The 19,709-nt window shown below is 50.4% G+C and overlaps 1 protein-coding gene across 1 annotated transcript in view; it reads right to left on the bottom strand.

The window, feature by feature from the left end:
• Pdgfra (platelet derived growth factor receptor alpha) overlaps positions 1-17,274 on the bottom strand; it is a 46,147-nt gene extending 28,873 nt beyond the window's left edge. Inside the window, exons 1-5 of the mRNA XM_059276012.1 lie at positions 17,096-17,274; positions 7,521-7,581; positions 5,912-6,229; positions 1,770-2,030; positions 733-863 (exon numbers count right to left, since the gene is read on the bottom strand). Coding sequence (XP_059131995.1) covers positions 733-863; positions 1,770-2,030; positions 5,912-6,229; positions 7,521-7,569 — 759 coding nt within the window. The 5' untranslated portion in view covers positions 7,570-7,581; positions 17,096-17,274. The remainder of the gene's footprint in view (positions 1-732; positions 864-1,769; positions 2,031-5,911; positions 6,230-7,520; positions 7,582-17,095) is intronic.
• Positions 17,275-19,709: the final 2,435 nt, after the last annotated feature.

The following is a 19,709-nucleotide window of genomic DNA, read 5'->3' as shown; positions in this document are numbered from 1 at the left end:
AAGGCAAAGTTGTCCGATGACAATAAGACCAGGGGACAGAAATGTACAACTCCAGAGTAGGGAGAAAAGAAAAATACTTCTGTGGTATGTATAACTGACACATGGGTTTGTTCCCATATATAATTACATGTGTATATTTTGTTCCCTATGAGGCCCCCATCCACATAATTAAACACCGTTTCTACATTAGATTTCCACACTCTTCGTGCACATCCCTGATATTCTCACATCAGCCATCAGAGTGAATGAGACTTTATACAGAGTTCCAGCTAGACGGAAGGAATACGTTTTGCTGTGCTGTCACACAACTTGATGACTACAGATCATAAGGACCTAAATGCCTAGCAACACGATCAGATGACTCAAAACCCCAAGGCATGTGAGTCAAGAGAACGAAGATGCATGACTACCTCTACCATGGGCAAATATTTAAAAGCCAGGCATTTCCTGCTTTTTTAATGTTTTCATTGTTGTGTTATAGCCACAGAACCTCCCTGTTTGTTTCTGACGTTTCCAGGGGAGTCTTTGTGCATTGTGAGCACTCTGGCCCCTTTACATCATCTCAAACTCTTCCCGACTGAGGAAAAGCAAAGGCCTTGGAGTCACGTTCCTATCGTCTGGATGGAAAGCTGAAGCCTGGGGTGTGCCCATGGGTGAGAAACACCACTGGCATGTGAGCATTTCAAGTTCTGTTGTGCTGGCTCTGTGCGCTCCATACCCGGGGGCACCTACCACTTCTCCAGGGTAGGTCCACTGAAGGTCAACCACCTCATTGTTAAAGACAGCACAGGTCACCACTATCGTCTCCCCTGATTTATACACAGTTTGATGAGCTTCCATCTCCAGATTCAGGTCTGACGTTGCTATAATGACAGGACAAAGGAAATATAGTGCAGTTAGGATCTCAGAGTAAACGTGGAGCTGAGTCAGGTTCATCGAAAATGATGAAGAATCGTGTGCAAACTAGTGTGATCGAGACAAAAGCTGGAAAGTCTAAGAAGCCTTGCCGTTTGGTGCTATCCAACTTGGGACATAGTTACAACAGAGAAATACAAAATAATAACAATAAGAAGAATGAATCTCTTTTAACCAGAACATCATGTGCCTGGGCATTTGGGTTAGCTATGGTTGTATTCTTTCAGGCCACCTTAAGGCTCTGGGCTGCCAGCCGCCAATTCTCTTCTCCGCTCCTCAGTTATTCTTAGCGCCTCCCCAAAGCCCAGCACAAAATAAGTTTGTAACAGGAGGCAAGTGACATGTTCTTGCTTCTGCCCCATGTCCACGTCAAGTCCTCCCTAAAAATCTTCCACTCCAGCCACCAGCGTGTGATAGACTTTGCCAGTCTGACTAACCCCCTCACATCAAAGGGAGGAAGTTCAGCCTCTTTAACTACAGCCTTCCTTCAAAACTGAAATCACTTCGGTCTTAAGTTACGGCAATGAATCTAGGTCTCCAACCCCCCGGGGTGTATGTTTGTTTCTTAAGGCTGTGTAGTCAGGAATGTGAATCAATAGTAAGAGGCTTATGCAAGAAAGGATTCCTTGTGGGATTTTTCATGGAGCATGCACTCTTACACGTATAAGCAAGTTCAGCCTGTGGTGGTTTTTAAGCCTGGGTTATTATAACCACAGAGGTCAAGCACATTGTATAATGAAAAAAGAATCTTGAATTCCTAAACCAGAACCAGGTCTCCACTGCCAGGGCCTACCATCAAATTAAAAAGCCTTTAATTGTCCGCCCGTTGCTCTCATTGGAAGAGGTGGAAGTACCTTTCAACGCATAAACGTTGAACTCGCCGGTCTTGAACGTCCTTCCTTTGACGGTGGCCTCACAGACGTACGGCCCCACACTGAAGGTCCCGTTGAAGCCCTGCCTGCTGTTGTAAGAGGCAAGCACCAGCCTCCCATTGCTGTGCAAGGTCACTTGAGTCTCCGGGTCTGTGGTGCGACAAGGTATGATGGCAGAATCGTCTTCTTCCACGATGACTAAAGAATCTGTCATCCCTAGAGGCACAAAGGCCATGTCTGGGTCTGTGATTTTAAGGAGAGAAAGAAGAATCTATTAGGGTTTCATTTCATTTTTACACACATATACAGAAAAGGTATCCCACTGATATTATCATCATCGTTGTTGTTATTGTTATTATTATTTATTGTGTTGGTGTGCTAGAGAAACAACTCAGAGGCTCACACACGCTAGACAAGTGCTCTGCACTGAATTACACCCCCAGCCTGGCATTATTCTTGCTAGGTATGAAATTATTATTATTGTTGTTGTTGTTGTTGTTGCTAGGTGTGAATGCTACCTCTGCACATATATTCAAGAGTCACACCGCCAACATTAGTTATTGTGACAAGCAGAAATTAACTTTAAGATCAAACAGCAACAACTAAATAACAACAATGATAATTAGAAATACCATCCAGGAAGCCAAATCAAAATTCTGAAGATTAAGACACCAATTGTAATCCTTGTTTCTTCCATTTATTTATATATGTATCCAGTATTTTGCATTCTTGTTGTGGTTGGTTTTGTTTGATATAAGGTCTTGCTGTGTTTCCCAGTCTGGACTGGAACATGTTAAATGATGCAGAGTGGCCTTACTGTCCTTGCACTCACAATCGGTCCTCCTGGCTCAACTTTTCCAGTGGTAGATTATAGGTGTCTACTTCCAGCCGTAATCCTTCTCTTATGAACTACTCTCAGAAACCCCTACTGCCGGCCGGGCAGCGGTGGCACACACCTTTAATCCCAGCACTCGGGAGGCAGAGCCAGGCGGATCTCTGTGAGTTCGAGGCCAGCCTGGTCTACAGAGGGAGTTCCAGGACAGGCTCCAAAGCTACACAGAGAAACCCTGTATCGAAAAACCAAAAGAAAGAAAGAAAGAAACCCCTATAGCTGGTATCATTGACAAGTAGCGCAGGTATCTGTCAAAAATAATCTCTCAATAAGTTAAAAAAAAAAAAAAAAAAAAAGCCCAGGCTGTGGTGTGGGGGTGGAATTCAGGGAGCGGGGGCAGAGCATGCTCTTAGTGATCCAAAGATTGGCTTTATCCCAGCATGGGTAATTCCACAGCCTGAAACCCTTCTTTGCAAAGAGTCTCTAGTTAAGCTGCTGTGCTGAAAAGTACTAAGTGTCTGCACCAGCAGCAGCAGCTGCAGAAACGGCCCGGCTTTATAACCGCCCAGGAGAAGGTCCCACAGGAGAACGGTGACACAACGGCCACTTGGGTGGTGTTTCTACTGGAGGTGGGAACTGGGGGAAAAAAAATCCGGACTAGTTTAGGCAGACTGAAACCTCAGGATTCACTTTTAACAAGCCCACAGTCCGTTATGTTCACGACATGGAGAAAACCCTCCAGGACTAAAACAAAACAAAACAAAACAAAAACAAAAATAAAAACTGAAGGAAACTATGTGTTCTTATTGTCATTATTAACATTATTATTAGTTTCATCAACATCATTAATGTGCAGCATTGAAGTAATGTTCTAAATATATATCTCCTCTTTTCACAACAAATTGTTTTTACTGTTAGAAAAATCATTTCAGGGTTGGAAAGATGACTTAGCAGGAAAAATGCTTGCCACGCAAACACTGGGACCTGAGTTCAGATCCCCAGCACCCATGAAGATGAAGTAAAAGCTGGGTGGGTCCGGCAACAGGCCTATAATTCCAAAGCTCTTCCCATTCCCAACAACGTACTGAAATTCCCATTGTTTCAATTTGTGTTCAGAGTTCCAAACCCTTGAATCCTGTCAACAAGGAGTTCAAACAAAAGCCACACCTTAATTTCAAGTTTAGGTAGACAGACTAATGTCCCTAATGCTTCCGCTGGGCTTTCCTTTCCAATACTAATCTTCCCTATGAGCAAATACTAAGTATATGTCGCAAAGGTAATGCCAGGGTCCTTCTTTGTACGGTTGTCCAGGGAGACAACACCACATACGCGTACTGACAGGTACAGGTTGGCAAAGGCTCACAGCAAAGGCAAGGTGGTTGGTAGACCAAATGCATCTCAAGCTGTCAGCTAGGCCTGGAGTCTGGAGAAAGCACATCCCTCCAACCACAGAAGCTTGACTCTCTAAAGCCCAGCCTGGTGGTCCTCATACCCTAAGGTCACACTCCCCATCAATGCTTCCTACCAATGACTGAGGGGAACTAAGGTCCATGGTGAGGAGGCCCACTCCTCAGCACTGTAGTACTTAGCAACCTGATGATTCAAGCAGGACCATGCAGGACTCCCCCACTCCTCTCCTAGGCCTTGACCCTCATAAAAAAAATTTAAAAAAAAAAACCCTTGCATAGCTTCTGTCTCGGTGCCTGCTTCTCAGCGGACACGAGATCATATCAACAGCATGGAAATTCCCCTAAATGTTAGTGACAAAGACAAAAAGAATTCCTCCCAGTTCATCTAAAGTAAATACATGTTTGTATTAAATCTGAAACTGAGTGGCTATTTGGAAACTACCCGACTGAACGCCTGTCTGTCGAGTCTGCCTCCTACACCAGGCCTGGAGCCTGATACACTTGTGAGCGCTTTTTTCACATTGACCGACCCAAAAAGAATGACTACATTTGATTTTTTGGCACCATACCAGTAAAAGACATGCCATAGTAAAGACTATTTTCAAAATGACAAGTTGACAATAAATTCTTCTCTCTGGGTGAATTCTACAGCCTTCCACGTGCTAGGAGAACACTCTGCCACTGAGTTATAATCCCCAGCCATGAATCTCTCTCTTTTAAAAATAACGTGTGTGTGTGTGTGTGTGTGTGTGTGTGTGTGTGTGTGTGTGTGTGTGTATGTAGGTGTTTTGGCTAGATGTATGCAGGTGCATCACATGTGTGCAGTGCTGGTAGAGGCCAGCAGAGGGCGCTAATCTCCTGGAAAGGGCATAACAGATTGACGCAGCCATGAGTGCTAGGAACCAAAGCCGGGTCCACCACAGGAGTAATGAATGCTGCCAACACCTGAGCCATCTCTCCAAGCTTCCCATGAGTTTTTCTTGATTTGAAAGTGCAAATGATCTTTATTTAATTTTCTGTATCTGGCTGGTCATAATGTGGGTACTCTCTGCTACCTGAGAGGTTGAGGCAGGAGGATCGCTTGAGCCTGGAAGTGTAAGGATATTCCGGGCAACACAGCAAAAACTCATCTCAAAAGCAACAATAAAAAAGCTAAGTATGGTAACACATGCCCATAATTCTGAGACTCAGGAAGTGAGGAGAGAGGATGATGAATTCAGGACCAGTCTGAACTACATAGGAGACCCTCTCTTTAAAAAATAAAAATAAAAAAGCAAGCTAAACATGGCAGCCCATGCCTTTAATCCTAGCACTCAGCAGGCTGAAGCCAAGGGTTGCTATGAGTTGGAGGCTAGCCTGGACTACATAGCAAGTTCTAAGACAGCCAGAACTATATATACATCAAGGGTCTCAAAATCCAAAAGCAGACAGACAGACAGGCAGGCAGACAGATAGACAGACAGACATAGAGCTAAGAAGATGGCTCAGTGAGAGCATTTGCTGTCCAAGTATGAGGACCTGAGTTCAAATCCCCAACGCTCATGTAAAAATCTTCACCCTCAGCTCTGTGGAAGGTGGAGACAGGAGGATAGCTGGGGTTCCCTGGCTGCCAACCTAGGGTCAAAGCGGGAATAAGGTACAGTGAGAGAGCAAGACGCTAGTGTCCACCTCTGCCTTATGGACAGAGAGAGAAAGAGGGAGAGGAAGGGGGAGAGAGGAGGAGGAGGGAGGGAGGGAGGGATGAAGGAAGGAAAAAACTGTTTTCTACCTTCCAGTTTCTCTGCAATAAACATTTATGAATTTTACATGTTTTATGGACCTTCACACAGTGACTCGGAGACAGGACAGGAAGCAGCTTGGTCCAGGAGAGCCCTCCAACTCACCTGGCACATAGATGTAAATGTGCCTGCCTTCGATCTCACTCTCGTCGGTCTGCGTGTGGTTGTAATAGCAAGTGTACCATCCGGTGTGGGCCGCGGAGGCGTTGACCACTTCCAGCACAGTCACAAAGAGGCCGCTGTTGTTCTCCTCGTTTCTGATTTCCACGTTGGGGTCCTCTTCTTCAGACATGGGGTGCTGCCAGCTCACTTCACTCTCCCCAAAGCATCTCAGAGAAAACGAAGAATTCAGCTGCACAACCTTCTCATTCTCGTTCGGAAGGATAGAGGGTAACAAGAGCTGGCAGAGGATGAGGCTCGGCCCTGTGAAAAAGAAGCAGGCATTGAATAGGGTGAGCCAGAAAGGATGGCTTCGCCAGAGCCCTGAGAGTGGCCACAGAGGCGGCTTACATGAACACCGACCATTTCTGCGTGAAACTCCGTCGCTCTGGATGCCCATGAAAGGCCCCCCATTATGACAGCCACTGCATCTGCTGAGAGTAGCAAGTGTTCCAACGGCCTCAACAGCCCCCCCCCAACTCCCCAGACTCACCCCTCCAAACACTCAAATGGATAAAGGATGTCTGATTCCAATTCCATATTTCACACTTTTATGTGTGACCATAAAATATCCCAGTGCGGTCTGGGCTCAGGCACATATGGGTTCTTTATCGTGCATATGCCCTGCAGAAGTGTTCCTTGGTTAAAAAAAAAAAAAAAAAAAGTGGGCAGAAGATGTGAGAAGAGGAGATAGAGGAAACAGAGCACACAGAGAGAAGATCTGGACTCCCTCAAGAATCACACATCTTTCCTCACGGCCGCCCCATGGCACGACATCGCTCCTTAATGATTTCCAAAAGCCAAAGCAGGAAGGCCTGGGTTTAAATTCACAACTAAAAAATAAAACCCGGGGGGGGGGGGGGGCTTGAAATGCATCTCCAAGCTTCACGTTTCAGTTTAGCTTCCTTTGTCTATAGAGTGAAAGGAGACACACTATGACTTAATTATTAATCAATGGTCTCTGGTTTCCCTTGGTGCCTAACTTTAGAGTAATATCCCAACCCGTAAACATGTGGATGAAATCTAACACGTACCAGGCACCACTCTACCACTGGGTATCTCCCTAGCTTCATTTTTTTTTTTTTTTTTAAAGAAAAGGTCTCACTGTGTAGCCCTGGCTGGCCCTGAATTTATTATCTTCCTGCTCCAGCCTCCCAAGTAGCTGGGACGACAGGCCTGAGCCACTAAGCCTGGTGAAAGATTTCCTGAGTCGTTACTCTATTTGAACATGCTCGAATTGATCCGCTCCTTCTTCGCTGCAAGCCCATCCCAGGGAGAGCAAGAGAGTGGTGGGCAAGTATAGAAAACATTTCAGTGCCATAATTATTCATAACCCTCAGACCACTGACAGGAAGCACTTGTTTCAAAACGGAGTTAGTGCCCGTCATTCAGTGAAGGGCATGCAAGTTCCTGGTCACCCTAGAGAACCATTGGTTTCTCCTCACCACCTTTAGGTCTATGGGCAGATGAAGAGGCCCACAGAACACAAGAAGTAAGCATTAAGTTTCCCGGGACGGTGAGTTAAGAGGACAGGGATGTATGGGAGGCTACGTACCCGTGAGGAGACAGCTGAGGGCCAGGAAGGCCTGGTGGGAAGTCCCCATGGCTCCTGAGAACTGCAAAAAGACAAAAATAAAAACAACATAGGGCATGAGCCAAACCTTTAAAGGAAAGCCACCATTAAGCCCGATTCTCCTGCAATGGGAAGCCTTAACGGTACCATTCAGTAGAAACATGTCCCAGCATAAGGTTAACAGATTATATAGTAACACAGCTAAGAAGAGAGTATCAAAGAGCCTAGCAGGGCCACAAAGTCATGCCAGGGTCTGTGGACACTGTCTCCAAAAAAGAGAAAGAAGAAATAAATGTTAGGGGCTTTCTCAGCATCTAAGCAGGCAAGTCTCTGCCTCACACCGGCTGTCACCAGCCTCATGTCACGGTTCATCGGGAGTTTGAATCTCCCAACATTCAAAAAAGTTCCCTGGGCTGGAACAAATAATTTGACGATAAAATGGGTTTCATTGTAGACTAACCAACACAGCTTAGAGGTGGCCCCTGTGACCCAGAAGCATGCAAGGACCTGGGTTCCCAGTCTGTGTTCTTGTGGAACGTGGACACACAGCCAGGCTACTAGAAGCTTAGAAAGACCAGGACAGGCACATGAGACGCTCTAAAGAGAAAGGAGGAGACGCCCGGCATGGGTGAGGTACAATTTTAATTCCATCCCTGGGGAGGCATGAAGAGCATCACTCGTTGTCAAGGTAAGAACGCAGCATCCTGTGCAGACCAAGTTCTGGGGAACAGAAAAACTCCTTCCTAGAAGCTATCAACAGAGGGGGACTTCCATCTGTCCCCTCACAGTTTCTTGCTGTGAGGCACAAAACTTTAGCAAATGATCCAAAAACACACAGCCAGGAATAGATCCAGGAGTGAGTGAATGTGTACGCATATGCGCACATGTCTGTTCATGCGTGTGCCTGTGTGTACAGGTGCGTGTGGAAGCCAGAGGCTGACACCGAACATCTTCCTCAACTGCTTTACACTTTTTTTGAGGCAAGGTCTCTGGCTGAACCTGGAGCTCACCAATTTTGGTAGACTAGCAGACCAGCCATTCTTAAGGATCTGGGAATGGTCAGCCTTTTGGTACCACTCTTTCCTAGTACGGTCTGCCCCTGACCCCTCTCCTCGGCACACCACAATTAGAAAACCCAATTGCAGGGCTGTGGACCAAATGCATTTTCGAAAGATGGGCTGGCTTAATGGCCTCTGAAGATCTTGGCAGGTGCTGGGGGATGTAAGGTTTCCAAACTGCTGTGGTGACAACCACAGGGGGCCCCAGAGCCAGGCTGGTCGCCTGATTTACCACAATTAGCAGTAAGGGCCTGTGTGTTTGTACACACAAATATCAGCCTCCCACCGATAATCCACTTGGCCAGCTTCAAAGCGACTCCCAGAGCCAGCTTGCTGGCCGGGAGTTTTTATCACATTTCCATCCTGTAGTTCTCCAGCGAGGCTCACCAGCCATGGATCTTCCCAGCCCCGCTAAGCTCAAGAGAAGAACTCAGCACACTGAGAGAGCGAGCTCTGAGAACACTCTGCCCCAGCCAGGCTCCAGAAAATTTCCTTCTGTGTGTCCAGATATGGTGCACAGGCTGCCAGGGACGATGATTTACTGGCGTACAAAGTGGGCAATGCAAACAGGGCCTCGGAGAGAGTGATAATGATGTGAACAGTGAACATCCACATGTGTTTGCTGGAGATTTCAGACTTCCGTCTCCGATAACAGCGGTTCCCTGGCTAGGAAGGCTGGGGGTGTTTACGAAGTTGCATGCTATTACTCTTCTGCAGCCCAGACAACCTAGCCATGAATGACTGCGGCATGTCTGCCCCCACAGCGAGAAACAGAGACCAACGTGGGAGAAAGAGACTCCCCGTGCCTGCTGCCTGTACTGAGGATCTCAGGAAGGGAATCTTGGTTTCACTGGTCCTTTCCCGCCCGGCAAGGGCCAATCCTTCACGGCTCCCAGACTGGAACTCCCGAGGGTCAGACACATGGATATAAGTGACTGCAGTCACAAAATCTGAAGCTTATAGCACTGTAAGTCAGTGCGATGGGGACTGACACTTTTGCAGAAAAGAATAACAGATTTCTGGGGGCGGGGTGTGGGGTTTTGTTTTGCTGTTGCTGTTTTTGTTTGTTTGTTTGATTGTTGTTTTTGTTTTTGAGACAGAGTTTCTCTGGGTAGCTCTGGCTGTCTTGAAACTCACACTGTAGATCAGGCTGGCCTCAAACTCAGAGATCCACCTGTTGCTGCCTCCCAAGTGATGGTATTAAAGGCGCGAGCCACTATTGCCTGGCTGGAATAACAGATTTCTTAATAATAATAATAATAATAATAATAATAATAATAATAATGGGACAGGTGAGATGGTCCAGTGAGTAAAGACGCTTGCTCTCAAGCCTGATGGTCTGAGTTAAACAAGACCCACATGGTGAAAAGAGAGAGAACAAACTCCCCCAAATTGTCCTCTGGCCTCCACATGTGCACCGCAGCACACAAGTAACAAATACATAAATGTACTTTTAAATTCAATGGCTTATTAGTCGGGCATAGTGATACAGAGAATGAAGATCCAGAGTTCAAGGCCAACCTGGGCTACAAGAGACTTTATCGCAATAAATAAACAGATAAGTATTGTTTCCTTCTCCCATGTCATTCCATGTTGGACTTCAGTCCCCAGCCTCCATACCCACAGCTCAAAAGCATGTCAGAGTTGGAGAAACAAAACGGAGTATGATTATCGCAACCATGCTGTCTCTCTCGGGCAGGTGCCCCGGTTCAACTCCAACCTGTTAAACTCATCCCCTCTCAGAAGACACAATGCACCTCTTATCAGACTAGATTCTAATCCCAACTCTATCCCTCGGAACTCCAGTCTTATCTCCATGTTGAAGTCAACCATCACTGGCTTACCAGTTGCCTCCCTGCGTCCTGAAGGACCAACACACATAGTTTCATTTAAGATGCTTGGATGCACACTTTGACTCTCTGCAGATGCCTGAGATGTTGTTAGATGATGCCAGCCATGTCCTTGGACCCCTCCTTACGGGAGGCCCCACAATTGTATCTTCTGCCCAGAGAGGGAGTGGGTGTGAACCTCTAGCTGGTATCACTGTGACAGTTCTGCAGCCTTAACTAATACATTACAGTCCTAAAATACAGAAGCAAATTGATGGTGGCCACTGTCTCGGCCCACCCCCTTTCCATCCCTCCTTCTCTCTCCTCTCTCCCTTTGCAGTTTAAGGAAACACTATCTCCCAGATACACGATGTAGCTCAGGTTGACCTTGAACTCAAGATCCTGCTGCTGCTGCCGGGCACCACCACACTCAGTCATCCCACTGCAAACAAAAGCAGAAACTGCCGAAGAGACCACAGGATACGTTGGAAAGTAAACAGGATGCAAGTGACTCCAAAGCATCCAGAGAGCTGCCATTGGCCTGAGGCTGGAGCCAGCTACCTCGACACCAAGGGCGCAATGCTCGGATTCCACAGCCCAACCACTGGACACCGAAATGCACCCCACCCTGTCCCGATTAAAGACAACAGGAGACTCTCAGCCCCAAAACCACCCAGAACCTTCGAGACTCAGATTTCTGAGGTGTGGTCAAGTTCGGCTCTCCTCAGTTAATTCTAACTATGAAAATAACACATCTTGTTGTTTTGTTTTTCCTCTCTCTTCACTCGGTCTCGTAACTTCAGCTCAGGCAGCTTAAGTATGGGTCTGCAATGATGGTAACTTCTGTGTTTTCTAGCCCAAAGTATATTTCCCAGGACCTGCACCCCCACCAGGCCTAGGGTGTTTTTGACCTGCCAGATCACACTGTTAGATGTTCCAATGAGGGGCAGGGGCTGGGACACTTTGATATGCAAGCATTTTAGGGACAGCCTGAGTTCATAAACCTTTCTGGGTCTCCCTGCATGAGATATGTAACTATAAGAGAATAAAGAAACACTTTCTCCAGACTGTCAACAAGTGATTAGAACAACTGATCAATGAAGTCACCAAGCCCACATACCAGGTTTACAGAAGGTAAAAACCCGGCTACCTTCCTTACAGGTCTGCTCCACAAACACTGTTCATAATATAAGTGTAAAAGATAAACTATTAGCCTGGCGGTGGTGGCACATGCCTTTAATCCCAGCACTAGGGAGGCAGAGGCAGATGGATCTCTGAAATGGAGGCCAGCCTGGTCTACAGAGTAAGTTACAGGACAGCCAGGGCTACACAGAGAAACCCTGTCTCAAAAATCAAGCCAACCAACCAAACAAACAAAGATTAACAATTAAGGCATGGTGTTGCTCAGTGGTACAGTGCTCATCTAGCATTTGAAGGGACTGAATTTTATCTCCAGATACCTACCACACACACAAATTAAGTTGGAAACTGAACAAATGTCTGAAAGATAATATCTGTTCTTCTGGTGATTGTTGCAGATTCACAGGAAAGAAAAATGAGTCAAATCATCTTCATGCTCCTCAAGAGCAGAAAGGGGGCTGGTAGGATGGCTTGGTGGTTAAAGTCACTGCCTCATCTCTGGGTTCAATTCCCAGCACTTACAGGGCAGCTCAGACCCAGGAACCTGACACCCTCTTCTGGCCTCAAAAAGCATGTATATATACATATATACATATATATATATATATATATGTATATATGTATATATGTATATATGTATATATGTATATATGTATATATGTATATATACATACATACAGGAAAAACACCCAAACACCGAAAATAAAGCAAGGGGGGAAAAAAGCAAAGAAAAGAAGAGCAACTTCCCTACTGTCAATTTGGAGTTTGCCAAGCCCGCTCAGAGGTATATGCAGTTCTTCAGAATGGACAGCAGATGGCAGTGTTGGTTCAAGAACCAGCGTCCTGGAGTTCACTGAGCGGCAGACGCCATTGAAACCAATTCGGACCTAAAGTCCCAACTTTTACAATCTCTTAGGTTGCACTTTTAGGTTTCGTGATGACTTGCAGTTAAACTCCCAGGCGTGGAAACAGAAATAACAAAAATGCCGTCTAAAATGCCTAAATTTCCTTGGGGACCCCAGGAGAATTCGATGAGGGACGAACATAACCGCCAGCATCACCGTCAGCATTATTATTGTTATTACCACCATTGCCCAGGGAGGGACCAGGAGGCAGCCGTGGCCCGGGAGCCTGGAAGACAGCGCTGCTGACCAGGCCGCAAAGACTTAGCAGAACTGGCCACTTGGGTTTAGGGGAAACAACACTCTTTGCCTTTCCACCCCTCCAGACATGAAGGCCACCTGGACCGTGCCAAGAGGAGAGGAGGCCACGACGCCTTTCCCTGGCACCCATTGTCACTGCTCATAATCCACCCCGCGGGGTCCCCGAAACTTGGAAAAAACTATTCCCATCCCTCAGTAACTCAGGCTCATAAAACAAATTGCCCAACAGGCCTGAGAGGTTGCCCCAGACTGGACGCACAAGCAGGGGACTGTCCCCCAAAATAGTACTGGGTCCGGAATCTACCACCCCCCTCACTCACCTTCTGCTAAATGATGACGCCCCAACTCTCCAGCCCAAACCCGGACCCTCAGCCCACCTTGGTCCACCCAACGCCTCTGCGCCCACGCAGTGCCTGCAGGGTGACTCGAGAACGACCCAGCTAAGCCCAAACTCTGGTGCACCGGGCTCCCAGCTCAAAACCTCGGGGACCGCGGCTCCGACCACCCAAGGCTGGCGGGACAGGGGTCGCTCTGCGGGAGCCACTAGAGGGCGCGGCAGCCCTGCTGATCTTACCCGCTGGCTCCGCCGCCGCCGCCGCCTACGGCTCAGGGTCCCGGTCCCCAACAGCGCAGCGCTCGGCGCGCCTAGTTCTCCCGGTGGTTCCGCGCTGGCAGGCTCCAGATGGACACACGCACGCACGCACGCACACACACACACGCACACACGCACGCACACACACCGAACACCCTGGCTCTCTTTGCCTCCCTCAAGCTCCCCGCCACAAGATCGCCACCAGATACGAGGCGACGCAGGTCTGCCCCGGGATCCCAAGGCCCTGGTCCGCCGCTAGCTCAGGGCTCCCGAGGCCGCCGCGCCCCAAGGCTCTACACTCAGCGTTTGCATTGTTTTCAACTGCGACCTGGGAGGACGCTGGGCAGGGAGGAGGGAGAGGAGCCCCAGGTTTAGGGTTACAGGCGAGCAACAGCGCCTCCTATAGGCCAGAGTCAGCGTCGCCCGCAGCCGCCTGCACCGAAGGCTGGACCAAGCCCTCTGCTGAGTTTGGTCTAGAGTGCCCACCTTGCCGCTTTGTTGCCCTGTCCCTGGGCACCCTCTCCCCACTTCGTGCCTCCACTTTCTCTTCCTCCCGGGAGGGAGGGAATTAAAGTAGAAAGCCGGGGGGGGGGGACTCCCCAAGTCCGAGGCTTTCTTTTATCCGCCTCGTACCATCTAATTTCCCAACTCGGATTCGTAGTTCGCCCTTCAGTTTAAAACAAAAGAAAAAGACACGGAACCACTACAAGCAAAAAGACATGCACCGGTAGGGCCGGGGGTCAGCATGCGGTCCGGAGAAGCTGCTTGCCCGAGTTCCTCCACCACTCCTCCCCAAGACCGATGCCTCCGGCCAGCCCAGCCTTCATTCGGGGCCCGAGTGTGGCTAAGCCTCACCTTTGAGTCACCTATCCAGCTCTTCAGCCCTCCGTCCAGAATTGCCACCTTCCCGTCAGCTACCTTTAGCCTGCACGCAACTCACTGAAGGCTAGAGGGGGTCCCACCCTTCGAGATCCGCAGGCGGAAAGCTGGTCACCAACCACGTCCCCAGGTCGCGCGCAGCCTAGGTCCCGTCCCCAGGAGGCAGAAATCCCGCCCGCCCCGGCGCCTGACGCGTTTGCAGCTGGAAGCCCAGCCCGAAGCCCCTCCCCCTGCATCTCTCCCCAGCCCGCGCCCGGGGAAGAAAAGTTGAAGCCCCTGTGAGCCCAGAACTGGGGAAGCGGTTCTGAGTCTTAATCCCTGCGGGTCTCCAGACTGGAGCAAAGGCAGGGGACGGTGACTGGAGCTAGGGGTGGAGCTGGGCTCTCTCCGGCGAGCTAAGTCCAGCTGTACTAGAAGAGTCAATCCAAAAACAGGACCTTTGCAAGAGTCCCGAAGCGGGGACTGACCACGGCGACAAATTGGTGTGGCACAGGCAGGCAGGCAGGCGCGCGCGCGCGCGCGCGCACACACACACACACACACACACACACACACACACACACACACACCCCTGTTGGGGAGTCGAAGGAGTTCTGATCAAGAGGAGTGTGGAGAGGAAGAGGCTGAGAGGGAGGAGGAGAAGGGAAGCCTGGGTCCGGGAAACCCAGACCACAGAGGGGTTATGTAAAAGCCACCGCCAGTGCCGACGGCACTCCGAGGAGCGTCCCCCCGCCTCGCGCCCCTTTCTGCAACTTTGGGTGTTAGGACTGGTGATGTGCAACCGAGGACCATAGTGCGGGTTTACACCGGAGGCCTCCTCCCGCCCCAGAAGGCTGCCTAAGTCTGATCCGAAGCCATCCAGGAGAAGCAAGTCAATCCAAAACATTGAGCAATTCCGCCACGAAGCCAAAAAAAAACCGTTTCCCACACCGCCCAGCCTTGGGGCTTTTCTGGGTAGCTCTGTCCGACGCTGGGCAGCCCAGACATAATAAGGGCCACCCACGCCCCCTCCCCAGTTCCACACACACACCACACACACACACACACACACACACACACACCCTCGGGGGTGGACCGAGTGACAATCTCTTCCAGGCACTTTCCTTACATCCTGAGGTCTCAGCAGGGCTGGGAGCTCTTAGCACGGGTCCTGCACACCGAGGCAAGACCGACCCATAGTAGACAAACAGGCTAGCACTTCCTCTCTGGCCAAGGCCGGTCGCCAAGTCACTGGCAAACTCCTGCACACCTGGCCGCGAGGCTCTCTGGCTTGGTCCTGGGGCAGCCTGGGGCCGAGCCATACTGCCTGGCTCTGTAGACTGGCCCACACCCTTTCCAAACAGAAAGAATCGCCGACCACACCGACCAGGTTTCAAAGCCAAGCGGACCGTCGCCCGCTTCCCCGGCACTGCCGGAGTTTGGGGGGGTGGGGTGGGGGTGGAATTAATCTCACGTGTGTAAACTGATTTCCACCAACGGTGAAGGGGCCAGGGCTGCTCGGAGACCGCTCGTAAACCTTGCAGGACAGTGGGCGTTGGAAGCAAAGGGACTCCGGAGAGGTTACGCCCAGGCGGCCAGTGCGGTGCGCGCATCACCCCAAGGCCGAGAGGCACCCAGGCTCCCGTACCCGCAGGCAGGAGGCGAGGGTGGTTGGCCTCTCGCCTTTCTGCTTACCTGCACCCACGTCTGTCCTTCCGGAGTTGTCCCTAACTTCTGCACAAGAAGGTCAGCTCCTAGCCGGAGATCTCGCCTCTGGGCTGCCTGCGGCCAGGACTAAGCAACAGTCAGGGCCCCCCCAAGCCCCGCGGAAACGACTCCACCGCAGATGCAGGCCAGCAGAGTGGGGGGTGGGGACTGCAGAGCACAATGAGGGCCCCTTGGAGTGCTGTTCGAAATTCCTCAAATCCCAGTTGCTGGAATGCGAGGCCAGGACAACTTCTTCACTCGGGGCCAAATGTGTTTGTCATTATTCCAGATCGTTCGTCCGCGCCGCCGCCGCCGCCGCCGCCGCCAGCGTCGCCAGGGTGAGAGGCGCGCGATCCGAGCGCACTGCAGATCCCGCCCCGTGGCTTCTAGCACCCAAGTGACTCGACCCGAACACTCCGGAGCCCTGGGAGCCGTCACCCTTCGCCCGCCCCGCGAGCCCCTCAGCCGGTCCTGCGGCCGCCGCCGCCGCCGCGCTCCAGTCTGGCCGCAGCTCTCCCCTGCAGCAGCGCCGTCCAGTAATTACGAGGGCTCGCCTGGCGCCGTGCGTACCCGGCCAGCATCCGAGGTCCGTCTGCCTCCAGCCGAGCCCTTCACACCTCCCCTTTTCCTAGTCCTTTCCCGCGCCCCACTCGGCGCCCCTCGCTTCCACACCTCTCCTTGGCGGCCCCCCCACCCCACCCCAGCTCCGCGCCACACCACCCGCTACAGCGCAGTCCCGCCAAACCGCGGGCGACGAATGAAAATACTCATTAAAAACCTGTCCTCTTCCAGGACCCACTGCCAAGTGGCCAAACACCGCGGCTTCCACCCCCGATGTTACTTGGTGCTCATCCCAGGATGCACGAAGGCCACCACCCCCACCCTGGAGAAAAACCTCAAAAATGTAAGCCTAGCAAATTCTTTGGGAAGCTATAGGATTGTTAGAAAACATTGCTTTTAAAAATAGGTCTGGAGAAAAAAAAAAATTTTGCAGTCCTTGGACTAACTCTATGGTTACCCCAATCCCAGTGAAGTTTATTCAGAATAAATTACTTTCTGGACGCACAACTGGAATTCAGCTGTGTTGGTTTTTTTTTTTTTTTTCCTTCCTTGTTGCTCAAAATTTAAAGTTATTTCGCTTCGTCCAGCCCCAAAAATGTGATCAGGGACTTCCTTTAAAAACAAAAGTCACTTTTCCCCTCTCCCTTACCTTCTCCTTCTATGTCAATTCGCAAGGACAATCCTATCCACCGAGTGAAAAGTAAGCCCCAAGCCTCCAATACTCCCTTGTAGCTCGTCTGTTTGTTTCTCTCCCTCAAGCTCCAACAGTAATGGGCTCAAAACCCGCATTTTGTAATTGATTCAATGTTATAGTCCATCCTCCTAAAACTAATCATTTGCTCAAAGTAAATATCTGTCAGGAAATGAAGTCCCCCCCCCTTGGCCTCTTCAAAATAAAAGTTTCCCTCCGACTCCTTGCCCAGGCTCCAGATCTCTCCTTTGCTTCTTGCTCTTATGCAATCAGGGGGTCCAGTCCCAACCCCCAGACTTCAACAACAACTGGGGGGCGGGGAGAAGCAAACCAGATGGGGTCGGGGTGGCTGCAGGGGGAGGTGTTGACGTTCTGCCGGGAAAGAGGTTTCTTGAAACTACAAACAGCCATCATTTCCAAAAAGAGTTGGCTTCCCAATGGGGGGATATTTCCCTGTGCCTCTATTGTTTTGTGTTCTCCTCGAACAGAAAATGCACGGGGAAAAAAATGCTGCTAGTTTCCAAAAACGAATATAAATCTAGAATGCAAAATTTCCCTTCTGTAAGTAGTCCGGGCCCAGCTAGAAATATGGCCCTGGGGAGAAATCTTAACGCGGCTGCGTCGTTTTGAACTGGGGGTCTTAAGGGAAAGTGCCGTGTAGTTACTAATCCTTTAATGGGATTAGGAAACGGGGGTGTCTAATACGAAGATGATGGGGTTTTGAAAGACTGGAGTGTGAGATGGTGTGCAAATAACGGTTGCTCAGCCTACCTTAGGATTGTTCTCCGGAAGAACGACCTTTGTCCCCTCGGAGCCACTTATCTGGACCTGCCTTTGTTTTCGGGGTTATCTGGTCCTCGCTTCTATCTTCATACGAAAAAGCTCGGGCTAGGCGTGACTACCACACGACTGCCCGCTGCATCTGGAGGGCAGAAGTCTTCTGACCCTCCTAAAATCCCATCCTATCCGAGTGGGTAGTATCCCACGTACCCAAAGCTTTCGGGATGTTGAACCACAAACCCGGGAACCCTAGATACCCAGCGAGGGACAGCTGGGACAGAGCGATCCTGCCGGCGAGGGAAAGGGGGCGCTGACACTCCAGAAACCAGACCTGGGAGCAGCGGGGCTTCCCAGAGAGGGTGGGGGAAGGAAAGGCCTTCGACTTGCGCTCCAATTTTTAATTCTCTTGGTGGGGGAGATGAGAGCAGTCCTTTATCTCCCCCGTCCTCCCCCATCTCACACGTCAACATAAAAATGGACGAGGTGGTCAGGTGGGCAACAAAACCGTCAAACCACCAGGAAGAGTGGACATGGGGCTGAAGTGAATCGCTGGGAAGGTCTCCCCGAAATGCTGAGTGCCGTGCGGAGATGGGACAGGAGTGTGGGGGTGCGGGGCTCAGGAAGAGGATGCCTGGGGCTGGGCTGGGAGCCCCGGTTCTCCTCCGCCCTTCTGCGCCCCTGCCTCTGGTGTATCTTCAGCTCGGGTGACTGCCCCGCTCGCTATTACTTCCACATGTTCCTTCAGGAAATCATTGAAGGCGAAATGTATGAACAGCCCCTTGTTCGGAATGCTAGCAGGATACCGTAATGTTTGTAGATAATGAACAGGATGCTAAGGAGTCCTGCACACACACCAAACACACACACACACACACACACACACACACACACACACACACACACACACGGAGAGAGCCGGGGTGGGGGAGGACAATGGGGGGGGTGGCAAATCGGGGGTTTCAGCTGTTCTGAAAGTCAGGTCCAGATCTAGGTTTTTGTAGCAAGTACCCAAACGGGAGGAGAAGTTGAGGCTTGAGATCCTGCAGGAGAGAGGGCCTGCTTTGCAACGGACACCCTGCCGGCTCTGTCCCACCACCAGGGTCTCTCTCGAGCAGGGCCCCTGCGTTCTCCGCCCACACATGGTAACTTCACAGTTCATTTCAGAGCCCTTTTAAAGGAGTCCGAAAAGCGGGCCGGCTTGGGGTGTCCTGGGGCAGTAACTCCTCAGGCGCTTAAAGCAGAGAAATGGATGAGTATCGAGCACCCAGTTGCTCTTCTGGTAGTAATTACCTGCCTAATTTAAATGATGCCTTTGTTATGATCATTAACAAACATTTGCTAAAGCTTTCCATGTGTGACATTCCCTAAGGTTTAAAGGCCCGGAGAGCCGACTCCCGGGATAGCGCCCCAGTAGGGGGTGGCGCAGGCAAGCAAATGGTTGGGCGAAGATCTCGCTGAGTCGGGACCCAGCGAAGCATCTGCCTCCCCTGCGAAAGGAAAATAAACTCAATGGTCTGGAGCAACCCCGGGGGCAGGAGGCCTGTGAGCTCCAGCGGCCGGTTTCTTAAACCCAGTCCTGCCCCCGCCCTCCCACTGCTCATAGGCGGGTTTGAATCGCATTTTCCGCCCTCCACTCTCTGGAGCTGTAGGAGAGGTCCAGTCTGTGTCCGTCACTCAGCCCAGGGTGTCAGGGGGAGGGGGCGAGCCCAGCTCCTCGCCAAGTTGTTCTAAAAATCCTTTCAGATTGCTCCCTCGACGCCCCAGGTCCTGGGTGGTCTCGGAGCCAAGTAGG

Source organism: Peromyscus eremicus, chromosome 10 (genome assembly GCF_949786415.1).
Source record: "Peromyscus eremicus chromosome 10, PerEre_H2_v1, whole genome shotgun sequence".
Lineage (NCBI taxonomy): Eukaryota > Metazoa > Chordata > Mammalia > Rodentia > Cricetidae > Peromyscus > Peromyscus eremicus.
Note: the sequence above shows the minus strand (reverse complement) of the source record. Positions and strands in the feature narration are given on the sequence as shown.